This window comes from Protomyctophum parallelum, assembly GCF_964188405.1.
Source record: "Protomyctophum parallelum genome assembly, chromosome: 20".
Taxonomy (NCBI): domain Eukaryota; kingdom Metazoa; phylum Chordata; class Actinopteri; order Myctophiformes; family Myctophidae; genus Protomyctophum; species Protomyctophum parallelum.
The window spans coordinates 26,655,197-26,682,593 of record NC_139718.1 but is presented as its reverse complement, the minus strand read 5'-3'; the positions used below and the strand labels follow the sequence as shown (position 1 = coordinate 26,682,593).

The 27,397-nt window shown below is 46.1% G+C and overlaps 2 protein-coding genes and 1 long non-coding RNA gene across 5 annotated transcripts in view; 2 read left to right on the top strand and 1 right to left on the bottom strand.

The window, feature by feature from the left end:
• The window catches only part of slc25a21 (solute carrier family 25 member 21), a 123,223-nt gene that overhangs the window by 24,271 nt on the left and 71,555 nt on the right, over positions 1 to 27,397 (bottom strand). For all 3 annotated transcript variants that reach the window (XM_083791788.1, XM_083791789.1, XM_083791790.1), the window contains one exon: positions 14,969 to 15,017. In XM_083791788.1, the coding sequence (XP_083647914.1) occupies positions 14,969 to 15,017 (49 nt within the window). The remainder of the gene's footprint in view (positions 1 to 14,968; positions 15,018 to 27,397) is intronic.
• On the top strand, positions 8,386 to 10,974 carry LOC310877853. The gene is made up of 3 exons (XR_014570834.1): positions 8,386 to 8,522; positions 8,978 to 9,035; positions 10,888 to 10,974. It is a non-coding gene; the product is annotated as an uncharacterized lncRNA (long non-coding RNA).
• Positions 19,853 to 23,620, top strand: LOC310878453 (integrator complex subunit 2-like; the record flags this gene model as incomplete). Its single annotated transcript, XM_083792782.1, has 1 exon — positions 19,853 to 23,620. One exon carries the CDS (start codon positions 19,853 to 19,855, stop codon positions 23,618 to 23,620), a length of 3,768 nt encoding a protein of 1,255 aa, XP_083648908.1.

Sequence of the window (27,397 nt, the reverse complement as noted above, 5' to 3'; positions counted from 1 at the left end):
TACCAGCAGCAGCACAGAGGAAAACTCAAACATTTACTTAACCCACCCGATCCAATTAGCTGCCCAACTCCCCGGGACGAGGCCTTTTGCAGCGAGCGTTTCTGCTGCTAACACGCTAGTAAGTCCATTGTAACAGCTCTTCAGTTACGTGTAAATTTTTAATATGATGGAGCCAGTCGAGGGGCTTTTTTTGGGTTGCAGCAAAAAAAAAGCACTGGTACCTCCCCAATAAAGTCTCCTGAAGCTGTGTGTAAAGCTTTTACATGAGAGAACTGTTGGGCGGGGTGGTGTGGTGGTGGAGGATCTGAAAGAATGGTCCAGAAATTAAGGGCTGGCGATATTGATACTTGGAGATGATGAGAGGAAACCATATAGCCAGTAAGAAATAACAGCACAGAACAGTCTGATGTTAAGTTCATTCACCTCCGACTATTTCAGTAACATAGAAGCAGCACAAATGAAAGCATTGGGCCAATACATTTCATATTAACGGCTATGGCACAAGAGAGGCGCAGAAAGAGACATGCTGGGGAAAGATTCTCTCCTCATATGGCTCCTACTGCCAGGGTCACAAGGTCAGCAGTAAGTCGTCCAGGCGGGTGCCTGATGGGGGCATAAAGAAGCCACCAGGTTCCAGCAGAGGGTTTGGAGCGGGGGTGTGGGTTTTAGTGGGGTGAGCAGCCTTTCATATCGCTAACAGATTAACATCTTAGAGGGGTGCTCCCCCTCAGAACCCCCTATTTGGTGGATTCCCAAATAGCTTGTAACCCGTGCCTGAAAACCAGTTAAAACAGCATAATAAATGGATGTGCGACACCGTGTTAAAAGAAGAGAAAAAGAGAAGAAGGAACTTGAGGATAGAAGCATGAAAGAGACGAGGTGATGGGGGTTGGGGTGCACAGACCCGGAAGATTTAAGACCAGTGGGGCTTGTAAACAAATTCAAATCGGGCTTAATTAAAGACATATGTCTCCCAGGGTCAAGGATGGAAGGGGTCCTCTGTCCCCATGCAGGATCCATACTTTGTCTCTCTGCCCTCTGCTCCATCTGACCCAACACAAACCGGCACTGAGAGAGCAAGAGAGAGGACACGAGGGAGAGAGCGGGGTTGGCAGAGACTGTGGTCCAGGTTTCAGCCGCCTGACTCCACTCCTGACCCTGGGGTCACCTCATTTCCTCATGGCCCTCTCCTACCCTGCCATAAAAGCTGGACCAAAACGTCAAAGCCAAGGGAGAGGAAGATAATGGGGTGGACTAGAGGAGCTACTGGGCAGCGGGGAAAGCCTCCGGCCCCCAGGTGGGGAAGTTTCTAATGCCTTTCACAACAGCACAACAGTGGAAACAACACATCGGTGATAGCAGGGAGATGTGTTAATGAAGACTCCATCAGTGCTGGGTGAAACTCCTTCTTTAAAAAGGCAGACAAGCCCATAGTACTGTATGAAGCCACTAAAGGTCACCTTTAGGGATGTCCCGACTCCCGATACCCTTTTTTCATTTCCGACAATATCTGTGTTAGCCGATACCGAATACCGATACCAGTGTTGTGATCTCGTGTTGTGTTTATAGCTATCTACTGTAGCTATATAACTCCAAAGCAAACTCCACTCCAACATTTTATTTACCTGCCATAGTTTACCCCTGTGTCGGATGGGTGGTTAAACTGGCATATTCGCCGATACCGATATGACCCGATATGACAAATAAGGGCCGATACCGATACTTTTGTAGATACCGATACAGTATCGGGACATCTCTAGTCACCTTTCACAACTACTAATGTTGAAGACAACGCATACTAAGCACGGTAAGATGTATAGGGAAGTTGTGTGCAGAATCTGAGTAAATGTCCCGTTTTAAATGGCTTATAGACATGGAGCTACATTAATAAGGCCCAAATGGACAGAGGGATGTATATAGCCTTGGCGGTTTGGCCTTGGGAGCCAGCCCATCCTGATTGTAAACTCAGTAGACAGAGGAACAGAAGAAAGCCCTGGGGCCTCTTTAAAACACGTCGCTCACTAGCAACTCCTTCACTTTGTGGGTCTCAACAACGGAGATATACTCTGAGGTGATGAGATCTGTGAGTTCATTGAAAGCCCTGTACCTCAACCTCAACCCCCCAACCCCAGTCCTGCCGGCCCTGCTTTACAGGTCCCTGAGCTGGCCAGGTGGGGGTGATCGCAAGGGCAGGTTGGTGCTTCTGTGAGTGAGACGAGCACTCTGGGGTAAATGATCCTCAAACCCTCCACCACCTGACCTCCAGGCTCCACTCCCTATAAAAGTGCAATTTTCAGGCATCCGCAAAGGAGGCAAAAAGGTAAATTAGGGCGGAGTGGCAGGCTAGCGCCCCATTCTTTGTATTTTTTTATGGACCGGAGCACGGTGTTCGAGGGCCAGGCAAGGCCACTGGTCTAGGGTCGTGTCCGCTCCTAGACCCTGGTGGTAACAGGGCTTGGGCCGGGTCTGCTCCTAGACCCTGGTGGTAACAGGGCTTGGGCCAGGACCGCTCCTAGACCCTGGTGGTAACAGGGCTTGGGTCAGGACCGCTCCTAGACCCTGGTGGTAACAGGGCTTGGGTCAGGACCACTCCTAGACCCTGGTGGTAACAGGGCTTGGGTCAGGACCACTCCTAGACCCTGGTGGTAACAGGGCTTGGGCCGTGTCCGCTCCTAGACCCTGGTGGTAACAGGGCTTGGGCCGTGTCCGCTCCTAGACCCTGGTGGTAACAGGGCTTGGGTCAGGACCACTCCTAGACCCTGGTGGTAACAGGGCTTGGGTCAGGACCACTCCTAGACCCTGGTGGTAACAGGGCTTGGGTCAGGACCACTCCTAGACCCTGGTGGTAACAGGGCTTGGGCCAGGACCGCTCCTAGACCCTGGTGGTAACAGGGCTTGGGCCGGGTCTGCTCCTAGACCCTGGTGGTAACAGGGCTTGGGCCAGGACCGCTCCTAGACCCTGGTGGTAACAGGGCTTGGGCCGGGTCTGCTCCTAGACCCTGGTGGTAACAGGGCTTGGGTCAGGACCGCTCCTAGACCCTGGTGGTAACAGGGCTTGGGCCGGGTCTGTTACCCAGGAGAGGACGAGCTGTTGAGGTGAAACTCAATAATGATGGTGTTAAAAAGACGCCTATGGGAAGGGGGGTAAGGTTATTGGATTGATCAAAAGACAGAGGCTTGATGGGTCTGCTTTTAAAGGGGCAGGTCGTGCTTTTAAAGGGGGTCTTTTAAAAAATGACCTTGTTAAATGAGAAGGTATTCCCTCCACACCACTCCTATGTCAGGGAGAGAGCTCAATGTCTCATTTCTTTGAGAGCCGGCACTTTGACTACCAGAGGACTAAAAGTATCAAATACAGTCTTATATATTGTAGCTATATTAAGAATAAAAGTTACATATTAAAACAATGATGTCTTCTACAAAATGTTATTATTTTTAGTTATCCATTATGTAAGACTTTAATTGACATGGTAAAAAATAAATGATTTGGTGCCATTAATGTGTTAATTTGTTAATTTTTGGGGCTGCCTCAATCTGCTTACACCTTCCTGTGTGGAACGGCAAGCGGTTTGATGGGACAAAAAAGGAGAGGCAACCCCCCTCCTTTAAAACAAAAACAAAAAAACAATATAGCAATGAAATGAAAAATGAAAGTGAATGAGCCAGAGGGGAGGGGACCAATGTTTGAAACACTTTCTCATAATAGATCTTAGCTGCATAAGACAATCCAGAAGGCAGCATTAAAAGAAAATCTTTTTTTTACAGCCAGACAGTTAATTTTAATGAGCGGGATCATAAAGATGGTAAAAGTCCATTGCATCGGTACATGAGGTTAAAAGCATTTTCCAACCTAAATGATCCAACATGGCAAATGCAGCCATCCAATCCAGTCTCGCCTTCAGCCGACCAATGGCTGTCCGGTTCAAACAAGAGAGAACCAACAAAATGGTTCCCCTTCAGTCCAATGGCTGCTTGCTTCAACATATCGCTGAATAACAGCACTGAGCTATTGGAGTGTGTAAGCAGTACAAGGTACCAATATACAGTATGTATGAGCACAATGAATCTCCTGATACTATGCCAGCCAAAGTATTTACTGCATGATTAAAACTCATTCTGTACCACTGATGAAAAACAGAAAATACGTCACCACCGTATGAATAGGTCTGGGTTGCTATAGGCCAGTGGTTATTAACCTTTTTATACCAAGTACCACCTCAGAAAATATCTGTACCACCATAATAACTGATGTTAAAATACAGGAGAGTAGACCTATTCAGCTATGCACAGTTAACACAGGAGGGAAATGTAATTTATTCTCTCTCTCTCTCTCTCTCTCTCTCTCTCTCTCTATTTTTCCCTAAGCCAATAATGCTGCTGCTCTGACGAAATGTCAGTCTAATCAGCACAACTGATGATATTTGTAACGTGATTCATCCGTTCTCAAATCTTCTATTAACGGCTAGGTGGGCTGTCATGCTCATTTCAGCACGTCTGGAGAGCCTATTTCAACCAATTGCTTGTAGTAATAAAAATATTTCATTCCACTTTTGACTTTTTGACCTCCACCACCATATGAATAGGTCTGAGTTGCTATAGGCGACCGAGCAAACAGAAAATGAACCGGAAGTGAAAAGGTCAGCCTCTGTCCGCCTCGATGTACAGTACATACAGTAGATTTTTTCAAATGCATTTATCTCGGATTCTGTTCCCAGATTGCTTTTTTAATCAAAACTGGCTTTATTAAAGCGTTCGCTGATCGCGGTCACAAATAAAGATCGGGTGAATTAAAATAAGATTGCGGGACACGTAGAATTGGCAGAAGAATTCATTAATTAAAGAATGAACTAGAAAAGTAAAATCAGATGAGAATGTTACCTTCAGCAAACTGTCAGTAAAGAAGGTGCGGAAGGGACTTTGAGTGTGGCAGTCGGAGGCCAGTAAAAACAGACCTTTGGAGGGAGAAATACAAAGATAAAAAAGATGCGGTACAGGTTTGGGGAGGGGAGGGTATAGAGGGGAAGTGATAAACTTTTGGCGCTTGTGACACGGCAGGCTGCTGGGGCTTGGTCTGGGCCAGGGCAGCTTGGGTTTCAGCCAGCACTGCTAGAACCTGCATGGGACAGGCCGTGTTATGAAGCAGGCCGCGCGGACAGGGGGGTACAGCAGTTACATGGCTGTTAAAGGCCTACGACGTCTCTCTGCCATGCCCTCCCGTTCTCTTCTGGTCCTTCTTCTCCTTCTTCTCCTCCTCACACAGATAAAACTGACTGCTCTGGTCCCCTATGGTGATGCTGGGACCAGTTTGCCGGCCCAGATGTCTCCTCATATACTGTGACCTCTCTGACCCAGGATGAGACTGAGCTGCAATACAGCAGCAGAGCAGGAAGAGGTGCGTAAAAATAAAAAAGAAAGGCCAGGGGAGAGCTGGGGCAAGGCAACTTCAAATATGATCAAGTAACAGCAATCATTACTCATTTCTGGAATTGAAATGAAAGAAACTGAAGCACATCACACATGAACAGACGTCATTAAGCATAATGCGAGAGATGGCTTGGTCTGGACCAGCGAAAGCAGGCATCATTGAAAAGATACGTCATTTTTGTTGAGTGACATGTCGCGCGACACTTCTCCGCCAAGGCATAAATTAGGCTTAACTTGTGCCTTTGATGTAAGGAAATGCCGCGAGGATTGTGGAGGCTCCCCCTGACAGCGGGGAGCAGGCAACCCTTGGCCATAACACACACTGGCCGCTCCAGACACGAAGACATCTGCCCTGCGTGTTTCCAACAGAGAAACCTGAGAGTCTATATTACAACACTGAACTGTCTTGTCTTGTCCACCCCCTGCCTCTAGAAGGCCAAGCCCCCTGAGAAAAAGTAATACATTATAGGAGGAGGGGAATGTGCAGGATGTTGGAAGATGTCTCCACAAACCATCTGCACAGAGGCTATAGTGGACACAAATACGTTTTCATCAATCCCCTTATACTGCTTCTTTAAAATGGGCCATTTCAGCTCACTGAGATGTTTTTTTCCCCCTCCTCCATTTAAACACGGGTAACTTGATGCATTCGGGCTATGACACCTACCTGGACCGGACCTATTTAATACCAGGCTGTAACGTGCTGTGGCAGGGAGAACAGCAGGAGTCAGGGAGGCCACTCCTGCACATCCTTGAAAGCTATACTAAAAAGCTCATTTGATATAGGAAGACTCCCGGGTTTAGGATACTGTACACACTGCGGCCTTAGTTTGGCCTAGTACATTATTGAACAAGTGAAACTTAGTTTGGCCTAGTATATTATTGAACAAGTGAAACTTAGTTTGGCCTAGTATATTATTGAACAAGTGAAACTTAGTTTGGCCTAGTATATTACTGAACAAGTGAAACTTAGTTTGGCCTAGTATATTATTGAACAAGTGAAACTTAGTTTGGCCTAGTATATTTTTGAACAAGTGAAACTTAGTTTGGCCTAGTATATTATTGAACAAGTGAAACTTAGTTTGGCCTAGTATATTATTGAACAAGTGAAACTTAGTTTGGCTTAAAACTGTGAAACACAGATTGACAGCATTATTAGTGATGGATATGAATGGGCAAAAGTGTGCTGGAGTGTGTGGGTGTTTGTACATGACACGTGGCAATTTGTGGGAAGCTAATTCAACACTTTCAACTCATTGTGAGCCACACCAGATAAGCGCAGCAACCTACGGTCACAATCATCATCATCATAATTTTCATATTCTCAGGTCTTCAGCTTGTCTCTGCAGATTGAAGATTATGTTATGTACCTATAATCTTTATTATGTGACACCTTTTAATCATAGCCTAGCTATATTTTGTCCATTCAGTGTCTTTAGTAGCTATTATGACATTTATCTCTATTAAGTTATTGTATGACTGGAATCTAGTTGAATAATCCAAGGTATCCTGCTCTGGTCTTGACTCAATTAGACCAAGCCTTGATCTTGGCCCAGACTCAACTCATTTAGTCTTAACTGCTGCTCGCTCACCACACTGTCAGACTCCATTATACAGGCTTCCCCGTCGCTGTCTGGTCAGTGGAAACCTTGTATGTCCAAAACTGCTGGAAATGTCAAAAGGAACCTGTGTTCCGATGGATCTAATGTCGTTATTATTTAGTCACAAGCTCTTGATAATACTTTTCATCGGTAGAATATTTATAAAACCCTCAGATGAACTTAACCACTAGCAGTTTCAAAATGTTCCAAAAAGTAGTGAGTAGTAGGGCATTCATTTAAGGGGGAAACAAAGTATGGTTAAATATGGATTGTTTTTTATGGCTGGCTTTCTGCCCGGCAGTGATGATATTTTCCTGGAGTCCACACTGTGAGCCTCTTGCCTATAGTCTGTGTGTGTGTGTGTGTGTGTGTGTGTGTGTGTGTGTGTTGGGGGAGGGGGGTAGTTGGGGGATTAGGAGCTGACATGACGACCTGACAACCACTGACCTGCCTGCTCCTTTACAAGGCCAGATCAGCTATCAGGCTCTGTAAGCTTTGTGCCCTGCTGTTTGAAAGCTGTGTCAGGGATTCCTCCACAAGTGCACCGGGGTTCACCAAACAGTCGGGGGCGAGAGTTAAAACTGGGGAAGAGGGAGAGAGAGGGGCAGGAGAAGAGCCTTCGGGGGCCATCCTTAAAGCGCTGCCACCCGTCTGCCCCGGCGGGATGGAACAGGATCATCATCTGTCAAAGCCCCAGTCAAAGATCACTTTCCAAGCCTCCCCAAGAAGGACACGCTTTCATGCATGCTGTGGTCATATGGAGGCAGATGGTTGTCATGGCTACCGCTGTGAGAGGAGTGAGGGCCGAATCCCCCAGGTTTTTCCAATCAGCCCCTGAGTCTTGGGACAGGCTGCTGGCAAGGCTTAGTGGTTTACAATGCGTCTGACAGCCATGTCATACAATACAATTCGTGCAATTACACAACGTAACGCAATTGCTCCACTACAAATGTAGAACAGGGATATAAAACTAAACATTACATAAGCGCGTGGCAAATAATAAAGATCGGAAACGGTGATACGAGCTGTAATGACGCATATGTGCGATCGTTATCATTAAATAGTTACGCTTAGAATGCTAAAGGTAGCGTCATTGTTATGAGCAACAAAGTGGCTTCCAAGATGGTGGCTGAATTGCTAATGTTGCCCAGCGCAGAATGCTTAATGGATGAGGAATAAGGAGTAGGTGGAGAAGGAGGCTGTCGGTGCAGAGAGGGAGGGGCTTGAAAGTTGATGAAAGAGTGCATATCTGAGAAGAAAATAGAGAGGGTGAGTGAATTTGCAAGGAATAGAGGGAGAGAGAGCGAGAGAGAGAGTGGGAGAGAGAGAGAGAGAGAAGAAAGTGAGGGTGTGGCCGTATCCAGACAGAGAAGACTAGCCTATGTTGGGTTTGTCTCATTAGAGTGTGAGGGAACATGGTGACACCATATGGAACGATGGTGGCAGCGACTGGCTTGTGGCTTGTGCCTGTGGATGGAGGAAGTGAAATGAACGATGGTAAGGATTTTTAGATGAATCGCGCGGGCACGGGCATGTGTGGCTACATGTCGCCGCGATTGCGTGCGCATTTATTTGGAAAAAAGTTGAGTCGACTATTTGTGTGTCTGCGAAGGGCTTATAGTTTCATGGCGACTGAATGCACGCGCATATAAGGGCGGAGCCCTTTGCGTAACTGGATCTGGACGTGCAGGGGGAAATGCGAGGGCTCTGTGGCTGCACTACTACCTCTCTAATGAGAGAGAGAGGGGAGGGGACATGATCAGAGTCAGATGGAATGCCCCGAGCGCACAGCCCCCCTGCCCAAAGTGCCGCCCCGACACCCTTTGTTACCTCCAAGTGAGCTGAGACCAGCCCATGAACCATGTAACTAGGTGGTTTCCAGGTTAATGAAATGTTGTAACTCCTGGGCCCACTGTCTCTCTCTCTCTCTCTCTCTACTCCCTCTCTGCCAGTCTCAGTAACCACCCCCTGCATCCTCACCCCCGCATTCCTGCCCTATACCCCATGGAGGTAGGTCAGCGGCGAGGGCAATTAACTGTTTACTTTGTGTGAAATATACTACAGTACATTTGGGTTTGAGTTGTTTTGGTTGATGCCCTTATCTGGTGTGGCTCACGTTGAAAGTGTTGAATTTGCTTCCCACGAATTGCCACGTGTCATGTACAAACCTTCTATAGGAAGGAGTCCGAAAGACAAAATTACAGTGGCCGGAGTTGTTACGGAGTTGTTACAATACTAGTGTGTATTTCGTTCCCCATGAAGCAAGTTGAAAACTTTGTGTTTCAATGCGTGATAAATATACCCCAATAACTTAATTCTAATTTCTCATAGAGTCACTTTATGTATACTAATAGCAGTACATACCATTGCTGATATATTCTGCTAAGTGACATCTTCATCTTGTACTCTTGTGACTTGTGTCTGTAATACAGGTAGTCTGCCTTATTCTTTTTATTGAACATGCACATTATGTATATACTGTATATTTGATATTGTTGTCCTGTTATCTGTCTTTTTCCTCAGTTTATTTCTCTATTGTATATATTATTTATCCATTGTATATTATAACTGCAAATCACTGACGCTTGTACGGAAAATAACTTCACCCACTAATTTACCGCCGTAAACTAAAATACCATGATCTCAAAATGTACATGCACAGCATACATTTATGGGAGTTTAGATAGCGATGAAAGAAGTTGTAAGTCATGTTGATGAAAGGTGCGTTGCCCCATAGTCTTTCAGATGGATGTGGTTGTTAATAGAGGTGAGGCACAGAGGTCACGGCTTGGCCGGGGAGTAAACACACTGTACCGCGAGGGACACTGAAAAGGCAAAGGCAGAAGACGCCAAGTTCAGAATCCTCGGCTGAACAATTAGTTTTGGGTCAAATACAATTACAATGTTAGCATTTAGCAGACGCTCTCAAAGCGATTTACAGAAGTACAAGTTCAACGTAAGTGCCATGAATATTTATCAAACAGGCCAAGTACTCAAGGGATCTGAGTGCTAAAAGAAGTAGGAAGTGACTCGAGAAAAAGTAAGCAACACATATAGCATTATTTAAATAGTCGACGAAGGAAGTGCAAAGTGCAGACAGTAAGTAGGCTACTGGACAGGGGAGCAGTGTTCATTTTTACAGCAAATTCTGATTTAGTCTTAGTCTATTGAATAACACACATAAAATAGTTTTAGTCCTATTTAGTAATATGAAATTGTTTAGCCTTAGTCTTTTAGTCTTAAGGCCCAAACCGCACCAATGCAACTCCTTGCAACTGCGATTGTGGATAATAGTTTCATTTCATGCAACTACTCGCAAACGTTTGGTTGCAAAGAGTTGCATGGCAAATCATTGGTTTGAGCATTAAGTCTTAGAGCACAAAAAAAACACTCTTTAAGCAGCTGTATCAGGGTGCAGAAAGCTGTGTAAATGGACAAGACTCTGAGTGGTTCCCCATAAACAGCGGCGTCAGGTAGGGCTGTGTTGCCGCTCCAGTACTCTTTAATTGTGAGACTGCCAATCAGCTCAGTGAGGCCCTCAGCATGTTCGATGAGGAGACCAAAAAGCTCGGCCTGAAGATAAGCTGGTCCAAGATCGAACTGCGATGGACCTGACCCACCTATTTGATCGGCACCCCTGTCCACTTTGTCCCTATACCTTCAAATATCTCAGCTCGACACCGACAGTGTCCAACACCGGTGACCTCAAAACAGAGGTCGTCCAACGTCATGCAGTCCCTATGGAGTCCGTTGTTGTGGCGTTGTTGTGCCTCTGTCATCTCTGTACATACATACATACTGTACATACACACATATATATACAGTATATATATATATATATATATATATATATATACTGCAGGGTTGGCTTCAGGGTCCAGCATTCACTGCCGAATGAAGACTGAATGAGGACTCCACCGTTGGCGTAGAAGAAGCTGAGTTTGATCTGGGGAGATTGGAGTTTCATACACGGTTCATGCCATTCAGGGCTCTCCATGCAACTGCCTTAATTCCTCTTGAGAGATACACACACATAAAAAAGCTACCAATTCAAAATGTCCCTCTATTTACCATTCCAAGTGTGTTCTTCTTGTATGTAATGCCAGCACCGCTAAAGGTTTAAACTAGGGATGTACCGATGAGACATTTTGGGCGATATCGATATCCGATATAATTCATTGCTGTTATGGCCGATAACCGATATTACCGATGTCGATATGATCTCATTCTGTATTAAGAAAATGTATTCATTTTTTTCTGAAAAAGGCTTATAAACTCTGAATTAAAAAATGTTCCAACTTGTTGACTGTTTTGAAAGCTTCCCCAGAAAACATTGATATAATTTGCAGCCTTCATCATAACAAAAGCCTTTTTCTGGCATTTTTTTTCTTTTTCAACTTTCAATTATAAAATAAAATATCTGCTAAAGCCGATATCTGATACTGATTACAGACTATCCTTTTAAGGCCAATATCGGCTGATACCGATGTGTTTGCTGATTAATCTCCCATCACTAGTTTAAACTACTACTACTTTAAAATGCACCATTTACTACTACTGTATGTTGCAACTATTTTCAGCAAAGGGATGATTATATTTTTGGTAGATACTGTAGATCTTGTTGAGCTGGTAATTTTAAAAGTAGCCTAGTTCTCAAGGCCTACACTGTACAATCCTTAGTGTTTTAATCCATTTTAGGGGCGGGAACCCCTTTTGGTGTTTTAAACATTATGTTATAATTTAGCTATTGAAAAATAGCAGATCTACAAGCTCATACTGTAGGTCTGCTTGTAGGTCTGCTATTTTTGAAAAATCGTTAAAATGTGGCGCAAATCATTGAATATATATTTCAGAGTGAACATTTTTAACTAAAATATTGGCTTCTGGGGGGGTACCTGGAACTACATATTTTGAGATGGGGGTCCGTGGCCCAATAGAGATAATTATGGGGGTCCTTGACATGAAAAAGGTTGAGCACCACTGACCTAGAAACATAGGGTTTTTCAGAAAAATGTTTAGAAGCCTTTTTTTAATCGACATCAGTCCGAAATGGGTTAATTTAACAACTTGACCCTTATTGGTCCATTAAGTTCCATTTGCACTGAGGTTTTTCCTGTGTACTGAAGCTTCTAATCCTCATCCAGTCACCACGGCTCCCTCCAGGCTCCACCTCTCTCTGTGCACTCACACGATAGACTCCTCATTTGGAAAATAAGTAAACATCAACTCCCAGGTTCACATTTTGTCAGGGTTACCTTCCGAAAGAGTGGAAAAAAAAGAGAATGCCTTTGATATTGTGCTTGGTGGAAAAAAGTAAATTTACTCCAGTCCCAGTCCAATTTGGACCAGTGGACATTAAAGCAGGAGCCAGGGCTAATAAGAGCCATGCCTAAGAACCGAGAGCTGAGAGCGAGAAGGAGAAAGACAGAGAGAGGGCAAATTAGGGGGAGAGAGAGAGCGCGGTAGAAGAAAGAGAGGGGGTGAGAGAGAGTGAGCCCAGAATGTGTATGTGTGAGAGAGAGAAATATATAGAGAGGAGAGTGGAGGTGTGTCTGGGCCTGATTCTATCAGCCAGTTGACTCCAAGGTTCATGCTAATGGCTTTCAGCTCCCTCTCTCAGTGGCCCAATTAGCTAGCTGCTGTGTATGCTTGGTCTATAAACTCATGTGTGTGGATGTTAAACGAGTAAACTTGTGTGTACGCAGACGACGAGACGAGTGACTGCATGTTTATGTGCACATCTGTGTTATGTGTGTCTGTGTAATGTGTGTCTGTGTGTGTGTGTGTGTGTGTGTGTGTGTGTGTGTGCATACGTATCCTTTAGTCGCCAGCAGCCTACTATGGTTCAACAAAGGCCAGTCCAATAAACGTACCACGCTACTGGCCATGACTATGAGTCCCTGTTCAAAAAGATACAACTGTGAAGACTCTTCTGTTCCTTCCATTTATCAAAAAAGAGAAGAAAATAAAACTTGACAAGCGCCTAAGTCAAGAGCGCAAGGAATCAATTTGTGCCTGCCCATTAACATAAACACGTGGAGACACAAACAGAAAAACAAACAGATAAACCTGTCCAGTTTAAGTGGAGCTTTTACCACTTTTAGGGAAGAGGTTACAAAGAAAATAGTGTGTGCACTTTTAACCCTCACCCTGCATGCAGATGGACAAGCGTGGGGCTCCGGCCATACCTGTAATAAACCCTCATACCTTCTACGCATGACCATCAATCACGCCGTGAGGCCTTCAAAGTATCGAGTATCGACTAATACGGCTCCGCTCGCCCACTTTGGCTTTTATCCCCCGCGTTTCCGCCTGCTCTCTTCTGGTGGTGGCATGGGCCTTCAAAGTGCAGCCATTTTTTAAGGCACCCTAGCCCCTAACCCTAGCGGTTTATTTACCAAGAAACTGCTGCCGTAAATGACAAAAAAGCAGCACAATTTACTGACAAGTAGTGAGAGGGGGGGGGTGGGAGGGGGTGCTAAGAAGTGAGCCAGAGGTCTTGGCTGGGCCTGTGAAAGACTATAAAGCTTTAGTAGTGGCCCACGACCTGTTTATGGCTGACTGAGGAGCTGTGGTGTGATGGTCCTGATCACCCTCTGCATCCCAACAGGCTGCCACAAGAGGAAGGACGGGGAGCGAGGCAGAGGACGAAAATGCCCCCCCCCCAAAAAAAAAACAACAACAAATAAATAAATAAATAAATATATATATATATATATATATATATTACGCAGATCTCAGAGAGCAAGCTCAGTGGCTGCTGATTCATTCTTCATTTTCCCTTTTTTCTTTTTTATAAGAACCACAGGCCATGCAACAAAAGATGAATGGGATTAAATGAAATAATATGAGCGATTTGCTCAACATTAAAATGTGTATTACTTTAACATTGTGCGTGAAATGAATTCAGTAAATGATGCATTTCATTTTCCACAAAATGGTTAAGGCTCTTGGCATTGGTGCCCTCCTTGCCTGGAGAATGCAGAGCTGGTCAGGCCAGGCCCACTGAATCAGGGGGAAAAGAGCTGGTATGCAAAGAACTTCAATATATATGCCCAAGTGCCATTACTGCGCCCACGGAGAGGATTCAAGGCAGATGTGGACTGGAAAAAGATTTTGCTTTTTAGAACACCAGACTTATAAGTTCAAGTCTACGACTGAGGAGTTCATGTATGATTGTGAAATGCAATCAGAACATTGCATTTGCCAAGCATAATCAATGTAGAGTAATCTGTCTTGGTGGCTACAGAGACATATCAACTATGAAGTAAGGCCTGATTTAAACGTAGTCGTACGTCGCAAAAATGTCCCAACAACAGTACATTCTGACATGTATTACATGATGACAGATCACTTGCAGTACAGAGCAAATTAAGACCAATTCATGATAGACAGTTTGGGAAGTAACGGATAATATTGCAATATACGTGTAACTAATTTGTTGTTACAGTTACAAAGACAAATGCTGTAATTCAACTACAGTTTCTAATCGAAGTGTTGAACTTGAATATAGAAAGAAGCATCTCATGGGTAAAGGTCAGGGTTGTGTTGTGTGTATGCAGGCAGCAAAGACTTCAAGACAGGTAGCAGTAATTTAGATAACTATATATTTTAATCAAATACCAAAAAGTACACAAGGTACACCTGTCTTTTTTGGTATTTGGTTTAAAATCAAAACATGATGCTTCTCTGATATTGAAGAACCTTGAGTAAGATATTCTTGACAGTAAACAACTGCATGCTTCCGTCATTGTGTGTTTCACTACACTAAACTAGAACATTGCCTGCTTTTATGTAGTTAAAACTGATTGATGTAGAAAGCAATAAATATGTATCAAAGGTAACTAGGTTACTTTGACCAGTAGCAGATGAATGGGTAATCTGTAATGTATAACATTTAAACAACAATCTTCCCAACCGTGGGGGTATCTGAGGATACATACCTTGTCTTCACCACATCCAGTGGGTGCATTAGGAGGATCTCCACCAGGCCTAGAACAAACAAAAAGCAAAGTTAGTAAAAAGCACTTACTGTTCATGTTTAATCATGCCAAATATGTGGCTACAATTAAAGATTTGAAGTGATTCTTTCTTAAGTTGTGCCAATGCTGTACTGTATGTGATATTAGGAGTAGTTCAGGTCGCATGTGGAGGACAGTGATGGAGATGTGTAGAAAATTAGCCAGAAATCATTCGATCCTCATTATTTCCTCCACCAAAGTGTCAAAACTGGTTTTAACTGCTCTTTTGCACCAGCAAAAAGTGGTTGAAATCGAATTGAGTTTGACTTTTTTTTCTGTAAGTAAAGTTGGGACCTTCTCCCAGGCTGCCAAGGTGGCTGGTGGATGGAGAAAGAAAAAAGTCAATGTACAATACATTTCCCAGGAACAGGTGCATGAGCTACTTGAGAAAAAAAAGCTTTTTTTGTTTGATTACGACTTTATGGCAGTATTTGACGTTATTGATCACACGCTCATTCTTGAAAAGATCTAGTGTTCAGTTGTTCGTATCCAAAAAATACATAATATGTTTTTTTTACATATACAAATACATAATATGTATTTTTTGCTGATAAGTGACCCCATGTCTTTTTAAGTCAAGTCTTTTTGGATATAAGATCTACTTTGGGAGATCTTTGGCATTACCAGTTGGAAACCTATAATCTCAGAATTATCAGGACACATTCCTTTTCAGTTATCTCAGGTAGGTATTATTTAGGCATATGTTTAATTTTGAGGATATGATTAAAATGAATTTAGACTCAGTAAAAGTAATTTAGACTCAGCTTTTTTTTCCCTCCGATATTCTGATATTGTACAACTCTTAATTTCAGATTCCGATATCAACTAATACCGATATACAGGTATGCAGGTGTTTTTTCACCAAAAGTAAATTATATCACATATATAATAAAATATAATCACCTTTATATCACCTTTACAGATGTGCAATAGACAGTAAAACAAACAAGTTGATTATTCTGCTGTAGATATTTTAGTTGGTAAAATAGCATGCACAAAACAGTTTTCGTATTTTCCGAATTCCAATATTAAATTTTTATGCTATTGTCTGCCAATAATATCGGGAGGGCGATAATATCAGACATTCCTATTTCCTACCCAGTAGTAAATGAAATTAGAAGAGGTCTTCAATGATGGAGCCCTTTATTAATATCATTACTTGGATAAGTTGCTATTGTAAAAATTAAAGTCTTACCGAGGCTTTTATATCCAATAAAGATGTTGCCAAATTATGATGCAGCTATGTATTTCAAATCACTGACAACAGTATGATTTGTAGATTTGTATAAGTGCCCTAGGCTTAAATTGGAGAAATTACAGTTACCTGCATGCGATTGAAAATATGTTTTAAAATATGTTGATATGCAGCTAGCTGTATGTTTTAACGTGTTGATTTATAAAAAGCATATACATGGACCCCAATAATTTATTGTCTAACTGTGCTTTAGGGCACAACTTGGTGTTGGATAGTCTGCACTCTCGCATTGCATCTAACAAAGAAACAACTCAATGACTTTATCACACATGTGTTCTCTCCATTTCTTTACATTGAATCAACGGGTGTGGTTTGCATTGAGACAACCTGACCACTGAAAATTTGTATGACTTCTAATTAGGCCCATTTGAATGCTGTTGGTTGTGTTATTTCTTTTCTTTCTTAATTTTTTTTTTCTCCAACGGTTTTGAAAGACCGCCAACGAAAACTAAGAGTCTGAGTGAGAACCCTTGTCATCACTGTAATTATCGCCCCTGGTTAATTCAAATCCCAACCAGCCTAATAAATAATCCAGTGTTTTCTGAGCTCTGTGGTGCGTCTGCATGCAAGCGGATATGAATAAAGGAGGCCCAAAGAGACTTCCTCTCATAACAACTCGACTAATTCTCTGCTTTTCAAAGTGATGAAGGGACCCAGTCCACTCAGCGTATTATCCATGTAAAGCCAGTTCATCACTTATATGCTAACAGCTGGATGGTCAATAGACGTGGTTTAACACACGCACTAACGACGTGCATCTGGGTGAAAAGCCACTGGTTTTGGCTTCGAAAACACTGGAGACTCAATCAGGCTGGCTAACGCAGGATTCTCACTGTATCCTCTCTGCCGTCGCTTTAATGGGGTTTCCCTCACAGATTCCACCATGTGTACACAGCTGCCGCCAAATACGGCCTCTCTCTCTAATTTGCTCAATTAAACATCATGTCTATAAAAAAAGTGTCTCCTCTGTTGGGAAGGGGGGGGGGGGGCGTTTCCAGAGACAATTATCATGTGAAACACCACTGATGAAATTCCATCTATCTACAGTGGCATCTTAATCTCCAATTGGTAGATTTGGATTTGTTTTTGGAATCCTAATCCTAATTCGGTAACTAAATATATTGAAAGTCCTTCTGAAAGGGCTTAAAGATGGACCCAACAAAGGCTTTTAAAACGGCAGTGAGAGAGTAAACACGGGGGTTCTGAGAGAGTGACAGACACGTCTTTTTCAGGTGTTCCTATGAATAGACCTGTCGTGAAACCTGACCACATTAGATCTCTCCTCAGGTAATCTGATTACGTGATGAAGCCAAACCTGCCTGTCTGCCTGCCTGCTTGCTGAGCCTGAACAAACACAAGGATGCTGGGAGAAAAAGAAAACACGCTCCAACAGGTGACCCACAGGAGAGGGAAGGAGCAGAGACCAGAGAAAGACAGAGAGAGAGAGAGAGAGAGAGGGTCTGGGAAAACGGAGAGCTTCTGCAATCGCCATCCCCTCAGAAAATGTGCATCTGGACGATAAGTGGGAAACCAAACACACAGAATGAAGACAAAACAAAACAACGATTGGATTCCTTTTGTCTCTGCAGACTTGACTCTGGCACACAGTAACATTAGGGAACGTTTATCATCAATTAATCACTACTGCCATTGTAGCTAAAAGGGGTACTGAATCTCATGTTCTTATGGCTAGAGTATGCTGTTCCTCTCATCATTTTAGATTGGGAAAAATAAAGTAAAACGGGGTAACACAGGGTGATTAACCACCAAGGGCAATGTTCCTGAAGTCTAGATACACAGAGACGAGTGGCAAAGTATATACTCGTTCCTGCGTTGATAAGCTCTTTCAAGAGCATACTGTACTTACCAGCCGCCTCAGCATGATTGTTTTAACTTTGTGAGTCTGAGGCGACTGAGTGTGTGTGTGTGTGTGTGTGTGTGTGTGTGTGTGTGTTTCAACGTTCATCATGACAAAATGTGGTCCTGTAGACACCTCTTGTAGCAGGAACTACCACAGAAGTGGTTTTCAGTACATTGCCAGATGTTTACATGTCTGACTGTCTGTCTGACACGATAGCGTCATAAATATGCAAGTTGCAGTGAAAGAACTTTGCAGGTGTGTAGTTGAGATCACAATGAAGCCCAGTGTAGTCTGAGCAAGGGTGTTGGAAGTAGGTTGGTACTACAAAAACTAGATCCCATCTCAAGATCCTAAGTCCAGCTTTGAGGGTTTGTGTAACCACAAACACTGAATGCCATTGACAATGAATGGCCAGGTGTTTGTGTAAACACAAACACCAGAATGACATGATGTAGGATGATGTATGATGATAAGAGCGCCTCTCAATTCACAAGGGTGTGATTTTTTTATATCATTGTTCTTGTGTCACACAGAGGTGTACCTCCTTGAGGTCAGGGAGGTTCTGGACCTTTTGTCGGCTCCCAAGCTCAAAGGTTCTGCATAAGACCTTCCACCTGGGGGCGTCTCCTAACGGAGGCTCTGCTCCGTCTGAGCAAGTCCCTGTCCTCTCGCAGTCCTGCAGGGGAAAACAGTATCCGGGCTATGCTCCTCAGAAGGTGTGTAGATATACGACTGTCCTCCTCAGAAGGTGTGTAGATATAAGACTGATGAAGCTTTGCTTTGCTTCACAACGTACTTCCATCTGGGATCTCTGTAGCCCAAAAGCCCTTCACTATCGTGTTGGATGTGTAGGTCGTGTCTTCGCTTGCTTTCAAGAATTGCAACAGGCAATTGGTTCGTCCCGGGCACGGGACTGTTCAACACCAATCCCTGCGCAATCCCAGATGGAGGCTGTATTGTGAACTTGTGAACTCAATACCACCCCATGTGGTGGAGTCAGGTTAGGAGGAAACCATGCAAGGCACCAACCTGCACACACCAGCAGCAATCAGGGGTTCAGAGTCTTGCTTAATGACACTTCGACCCTAACTCTGGGGAGCACGGGATTGAACTCACCTTCCGGTTCACAAGCGGTGACTCTACCCCTGAGCCACTGTTATAGAATAGTTTTGCCCTAAATGCCTGTCAGTCTGTCCGTCCATGTGTCAACCACATCTCTTGAGAACCATCCAACCGATGCTGGATGGGAAGTTAGAGGATTGGTGGTTGTCCAGAACCCACGTGCTGGATGGATCTCCATATATGGACATATCTGATGTCATCAATAAGAAGAACATCTCCAACATATATGGAGATAGATTGCCTTACGTCAGCTCTGGACAGCCGACGATGTGTGCATATTAGAATCATGTATGTCTCGTTGTGTTGCTTGTGTCCTCAGACCAGAGCTCTGCTCTGCCCATATAAGGTGTTGCAGATGTCAAGACAAAGAGACAGAGATACACTCATATAGCAGCTCACATCTCTGTTGATGGTTCACTCATAAGGCAGCTCACATCTCTTTATATCTCTATATATCATCTCTGATGGTACGCTCGCGCTGTTGTGATTTGCTCGAATTAACCTTTAGCAAAGGTGATTGTGAACTTTAGCCTTCCAGCTAAACAAACTACTCTGTCATCTTGCTAAGATGTCACACGGTGCAGGCACATGGTTCGTTAGCTCAGCCGCCTTTGAAGCCATGCACCGAGTCGACGTATCACGGCTTGCTGCTTTAAGCGGCCCAGAGCTGCGCCCGCTCCTGCCCTGTCTGGTCAGAATGGCTCTCTGCGCCCCGGCCGACCTGAGCCAAGCCTGGGCCGAGGACAGGAAGAGAATCCTCTGCATGTTGTCCGGAGTGGAGGCCGTCAATTCAATCGTAGCCTTGTTGTCCGTGGACTTCCGTGCTCTGGAGCAGGATGCACGCAAGGAGCTGCAGCTCAGAGCCAAGGCAGAAGGCCCTAATGGAGAGAGGAACCTCTTAGTGTCTCAGCGCCAACAAGGCTCTAACGCAGAGAGGAGCGTCCAACACAGCCTGGCCTTCGAGTTCGAACACAGCGACCCTCTCCGGCGACTCCGCCTGACACTTCGCGAACTGTTGGCCGTCATGAACATCGAGGCTGCTGCAAACGAAGAGTTTCCCTTCACGTCGTCGGAACTATTCAAAAGCAGCGTTTATGCGGAGGAGGTGGCCCACGTACTCTGCATCCTGCAAGCAGAGCTACCCTCCTTGCTGCCTGTCGTGGACGTGGCGCTGGCGTTGCTTCACGTCCCCAACGGCGACTGGTTCCTGTGCCGGCTGGTCGCCAACGTCCCAGACAGCTTCTCGCAGGTCTGCAGGGCTCTGGTCAGGAGCGGAGGAGAGCGGCCGGACGAGGAGAGCGCCGGGCAGCGGCGCAGAGCCGACGCCCTGAGACGCCTGTGTCGGATGAACCCGTCGCAGGCCCTCGACGTCCGTGCCATGGTGATGGAGAAGTGCCACCTGCCAGGTCTGGGCGTCGCTCTGACTCTGGACTACGCGCAGAGCACTGCAGGTGGCGGTGCGGAGGCTGTCAGTCCTCTGGTCTCCTATGTCAGCAGCCTTCTGCTGGGCACAGACGCCAAGGGGCGTGCCTGCCTCAGCATGCTGGTGCACAAGGGGCAGGAGGCTGGGAGGAGGGGGGAGGTGCTGGGGCAGATGCGCACACAGCTGCTGCTTGAGCTGGTGGAGCTCCTGCCAGGCTCCGCCCATGTGCCCAGCGACAGCGGCATGGAGGAGAGCGTGTCCCCGGGCTCGGCAGACCGACTCGGGGAGGATCAGGCGTTCAAGGCCAGCTCTCTGCTCCGCCTGTACACTGCCCTGATGGGCATCGCCGGGTTCAGGCCCACGGACGAGGAGGCGGGGCAGCTCCTCTGGCTGGCAACCAGCCGACCCCCGGCCACACCCGCTGGCACCCGCCTGGCATGTCTGTCTCTGTGCACGCTGCTGGCGTGCCCCGTGCTGCTCGGCACCGCCGAGCGAGAGCAGCTCGTAGCGACGTGGCTGAGCCGGGTGGTTAAAGAGGAGGAACACTTTGCTGCGTCGGCCTCCTTCAGGGAACACGTTGCTGTGAGCGCTGAGGCCGCGTCGGCTTCATTCAGGGAGATGCTGCTACTTGTCGCCATGTACTTCCACAGCAACCAGCTCGCCTCCATCGTTGAGTTGGTGTGCTCCACCCTGGGGGTGACGATGGCCCTAAAGCCCGGCGCTCTGACCAAGATGAAGAGCATCTTCACCCAGGAGGACATGTTCACTGAGCAGGCTGTGACCGGCCTCGCCGCCACGGTCGCGGTGACGAAACGCCTGAGTGGCGACATGAAGGGCTTCCTGCCCGTGCACTGCGTCTACCAGCTGCTCCGCTGTCAGGCCTTCACCGCGCACAACGTCCCCATCAAGGACTGGCTCTACCGGCAGCTGTGTGAGACCACCACCCCTCTCCACCCACAGCTGCTGCCCCTCATCGACGCCTACATCCACTCCACCCTGACACCGCCCCCCCAGGCCGCAGACCAGCCTATCACGGAGCAGGAATTACTTGACGTCTTCCAGCAGAGGGGCCAGGAGGCCTATAGCCTCACCGCCCAGCTGCTCCTCCTCTACTACGTCCTTGCCTACGAGGAGAACCTGCTGACCGTGGCCTCCACGCAGAGGGAGCCACGGTGCTACTCTGCCGCCCTCATGGATCAGATTCCTATCCAGTACCTGGTGACCCAGGCCCACCGGCTACAGCAGGACCTGGGAGTTCTCCACTCAGCCCTGCTGCACCTCCTGCTCTCCAACTACCCCCACCTGTGTGTGGCTGAGGCCTGGATGTTCCAGGAGGAGGTGACGGGCACCCTGCCCCTGCTCAGGAGCACCATGCTGACTGACGGACACACCCAGAGCCGGCTCCGCCAGGCTTTCCGGGAGCTGCCGTCCGGCGCTCGTAGGCTCCTTGGCATCCTGGACCAGCTGGCGCTGATGTCGCCCAGCGAGCTGACACCCTATGCCAAGGCCATGACCGACGGCATGAGCCTGCTGCTGGAGCCTGCAGTGCCGCGACGCGTCATGCATGCCCTCAGGAAGCTGTGGCTCGCCCTCAGCACCGTCATGCCCTGCAGGCTGTGGGTGATGACGGTCAACGCATTGCAGACGTCCGCCACCGGGCACCGGCAGACGTATGGTCAGAAGGACCTGGTGCTGAACCCTCTGGCGGTGCTGCACGTCGACCAGCGGGTCTACCGGTGTCCTCCCCTCATGGACATCATCCTGCACGTGTTGAACGGCTTCCTGCTGGCCTCCAGGGCGTACCTGCGCTGCCACCTGAAGGAGAAGGCCCAGTTGGAGAGGCAGAGTCAGACCGCGGTCTCCCATCTGGGCCTGAGCGGACAGCCCGACATGTCCGAGGAGACCACCAGTGAGGAGGAGCACCTCAGGAACGCCCTCCTGGCCGTGCAGGACAGTGCGGCGGTGCAGCTGCTGTTGGAGGTGTGTCTCCCCACCTCCCAGGAGCAGGAGCAGCTAGCAGCTGCCGGAAACTCTGAGAACCTTCTCCAGAGCATGACTCCTCTTCCTGGGAAGCCCAACGCACCGGGAGCCAGGCTAACAGGCCAGAGGAGGAGTGAGGAGGAGGTGGAGGTGGGTGGTAAAGGAGTCGGGCAAACGGGCCGGAGGAAGAGTGAGGAGGAGGTGGGTGGTGGTGAAATGGATACAGAAGGAGGTCTGCTCAGTGACCTGCGTGAGGTCCAGTGTCTCGTCTGCCGTCTGCTGCACCAGATGTTCTTGGCCGACCCCAATGTGGCCAAGCTGGTGCACTTCCAGGGCTACCCTCCTGCGCTGCTGCCTCTGACCATCGGGGGCATCCCTTCCGTCCACATCTGCCTGGACTTCATGCCGGAGCTGCTGCTCCAACCCGACTTGGAGAAGCAGGTCTTTGGCATCCAGCTGCTGTCACATCTGTGCAGGCACTATGCCCTCCCCAAGTGCATGAGCCTGGCCCGGGAGGCCATCGGCGTCATGGGCACGCTGCTCACCAGGCTCCCCCGGGCCAAGCGCCTCGCCTTCTTCATGCCAACCCTGCCATGCCTGGTGGCATTCTGCCAGGCCTTCCCGCCGCTCTACAATGATGCCGTGACTCTGCTGGGGCATCTGGCCCAGGTGTGTGCCTCCGTTGTGGCATCCAGAGGGGCCGGGGGCATGGACGCCTGGGGGGCCGGGGGAATGGACCCCATCGTCAAACGACTGCAGCATCTGAAGGACCCTCCCCCTAAGGAGGTTTTGTTTCCAGGGGGAGGAGCCTGTTTAAAGCTACAAAGTGGACCCCAGAGAACAACTAAGGAGCCTGAGAGAGCAGACCCAGACGTCAAGCTTTGCTACTGTGTGGAGAACACCTTCATTCAGCTGCAGTCTGCCTCCATTTAATACAGAACACCTTCATTCAGCTCCAGTCTCCATTTAATACAGAACACCTTCATTCAGCTCCAGTCTCCATTTAATACAGAACACCTTCATTCAGCTCCAGTCTCCATTTAATACAGAACACCTTCATTCAGCCCCAGTCTCCATTTAATACAGAACACCTTCATTCAGCCCCAGTCTCCATTTAATACAACACCTTCATTCAGCCCCAGTCTCCATCAGTAACACATGTAGGCAGGAAAGGTGCATTGGTCAGATTCACAAGGCAGGAAAGGTGCATTGGTCAGATTCACAAGGCAGGAAAGGTGCATTGGTCAGATTCACAAGGCAGGAAAGGTGCATTGGTCAGATTCACAAGGCAGGAAAGGTGCATAGGTCAGATTCATACTCCTGGGAAAGGGTTCAACTCCTATACAGTTCCATTCACGTGTAACCAGCACCAAGTCCATAGCCTTGGCTACAACATGACGTTCCAGGGACATACACAAGGCCATGCCTTGGAGCACCCAATAGTAAATAACTCGTACATACTCAGTGCTTTATAACAATAACTAGAGGTTCCTGCCCTCACATCTCACTGATCCAACTGTGCTCACTCGTCCAGGTGATTTCCCATGAGGCATGCATTGTTATTTGTGCATAGTATAGTGCCGAAGCAACTCCACAACTGGTTTTCTAGATGAAGGCAGACATATAAACGGCATATACTCCTAGTCAATTAGACGATTCAATTAAATTAATCGATGAAGCATTTTATCATGGATTATAAGGTCAAGTATTATAATTAGAGATGTAGCTCGAAACCCGATACCTGAAAAAACCCAATAACAAGCTTATTGAGTACCCGGTATCAATAAGCCCTGGGTTTATCGAGCCTGTTATCGAGCATATCGGCCCCTGACATCATATTTAAACAATCAATCAAGACAAGAAGTGAACAAGAAATAAATCTAATCACCCACGCTGGCACAAACATGTCGGTCTAACAGTGTATTAATAACTAATTAAATAACAGTTTATGAATGATCTATTAACTAGTTATAACAGATAGTTATTCTAAAGTGTTACCAAAGTAGGCTACTGTATTTGAAGGCTGTAGTAAAAGATACTGCATAGTTCTGTTCAGAATGTATTGTCGTCTCCTGTCTTTCCACAAAATAATAGAAACTGCTTGATAGTGGCCTCGATAAAAACACGGCTCGATAAGGTGCTCATTATCAATACAAATTAACGAGCTCCATCCCTAATTATAATACTTTATAATTGCTGGACACACATTTATGAGGGGCGCTAGCCCCTACTATGCCCATCTTTGTGTGTTTGCGTGAATCATAGCGATGATTTGATTGGCTGATCACCCCATAGCGATGATTTGATTGGCTGAGCAAAGTACGTATTGAAGATAAAAAGTGAGGACAGAAAAGTGAAGACGGAAAAGTGAGGACGCAAATTGTGATTGGCCAGACTGAGATGATGTATGATGATATAAGAGTGCCGCTCAATTCACACGGGTGTGATTTTTAATATCTATCTAAAAACTAATATTCCTAGACTAAACACTGTATCTTACCTTATGGTGTTAGCCATGCTGCAGTACGATTGTATTAAGACCTTAACGTCTTAATATTGAACAAATATATTTCAAATATTCAGAGCCTGAAGTATGTTTTAAGCATTTGCCCCTAAAATATATTGTCTCTAATACATGTATTTTCTGTGTCTATGTTCGTATGAGGCTGCCCTCAGCCTTAGGCGCTCGTGTCTTCCCTCCAACAAGGCGGTTCACAGGGCTTAGTGATGATAAGCATGAATGCAAAACCAGGCTGTGTTTATTTGAGCGCCTGTCTGAGTGACGCCCCAAAAGACGAGACACGTTGAGGACAACCGATGGCAGACAAGTAGGGTTCCAAGATATACCACGATGTGAGACTGCATTTGAAAATAATCCACCAGTGGCCTACATATGACCTGTTCTACACCTGTAGCATGATACTGGCCTGACCCAGGTCAACGGCATTTTGTAAACACACTCTTTCTTTTCACAGAGTGAAGAGTAGAATATGCTACCGAGATATATATGATGCAAACCACCAAAGTAGCAAACAGGAGGGCGTACCTTTACTACCTTTAATGGTGGGGTTTAGAATGCACCCTACTTTTAGATGTAATCAATTAAATGAGTCCATTGTGATTCTATTTACCACTTTCAACCTAGAATCCCTATTTTATGTTATTATACACCAGACCAGCACCCCAACACCTAAACTGTGGCCTTTCTCGGGGGCCTGCTCTCCATTGTAAGCTTATGCTATTTGACCTAAATTGACAGTACTACTACTGTCCAAATTCAAAACCCTTTTTATTGAGTCTTATCTATCGATCCGTCTATCCATCTCTCTTTCTTTCTCTCTCTCTGCTTGTCTATCAGTCAACAAATCCAGAGGAACAGGTATCAACAAGATGTGTGGATTGTGTTAGTAATCTGATGTGATGTCAGTAGGTTGGAGCAGATACGCTGATCAACTATATGGAAAGGCTCGGAATATTTCCAGCTTGTCAGAAATAGAAAAAAAAAGAAAAAAAAAGTCAAATAGCATAGGAGAGCATGGCCCAGAGAAGGACCCTTCGGTGGCGACGTATCTATTTGCTGGTCTGTTCTAATGGGTGATCATTTTCAAATTTCAGAATGTCAGAGGTCCTCCTATCATCATACATCACATCAGCTGAGCACATTCCGTGCTCATACAGACACTAGGACATTAACATAATAATCGAATAGTCGACTAGTCGACTAGCAAAACACTAGTCGACACTGTTAATTGACATCCGATTATTCGCTAATATTATTTTTAATTATTTTTAATATTTTTTATGATTTTTTTTTTCTTTTTCTTTTCTACAGCAGACATGCAGGCATGCAGCTGTGAGCTCGGTTGTTTTGTTGGTAGTTCGCCAACTTCAGTACTAATCCATTCCTGGCTGATTGTTTTCATATCATACAAGCCTACTGTACGTGGGTTTTGCCGTCACCCTCACTCGTCTGACTCGTGTAGGTGTGGTGGGCGGCGTATCGGCGGTGGCACTAGCAGCAGTCAAGACAGTTTTTCTTTGGGAAAAGCATATGTGATATGCCTCATAGGCTCATAAGATCAATGGGGACAACTACAGTGTGTAAATACGTTTACTATTGGTGAGTTTATTACTGTAGTTTGTTCAACAAGTTAGATTGGAGACGTGTCGTCGTCCGGTACAGTAAAGTATAGCAGGAGTTCCTCCTCGCTCTGCCCAATAGTATCCAGTTTGGTGACAGTCAAACTACAGTAGCTCTTGCCGTGATTTCATGTTTCTTCATGCTTATCCAACAAAAGTCTGCGTGCCGCGTGTGGCATTATTAAAAACAAACAGCGATGCCGCACGATCATAGTTCTAATAAGTAGCCGCAAAAGACTCGCGATGGAGTTAAGTAGTTGATCATCTGATTCATAGCCTGGCAGCCTGCTAGCTAGCAAACCTCCTCCTTGCTTGTAGCTCCTTCTAAAAACCAAAGGAACTGTGATTGTAACTTGTTGTTGAACATTTAGGGTTGTATGAAAAACATTGCATGGTTCATTGCTCCAGTCTCCACTCTCCAAACATTGTGAACAACGTAACATGCTATGCTGTTCCATAGAACGGTCTTGTGCATAAAAAATAGCAGATCTACAAGCTCACAACGCGTCCATCCGTGAGTCATTGTGGACTTGCAACTTTGACTTGAAACAGCTGAGCTAATTTCGGCCA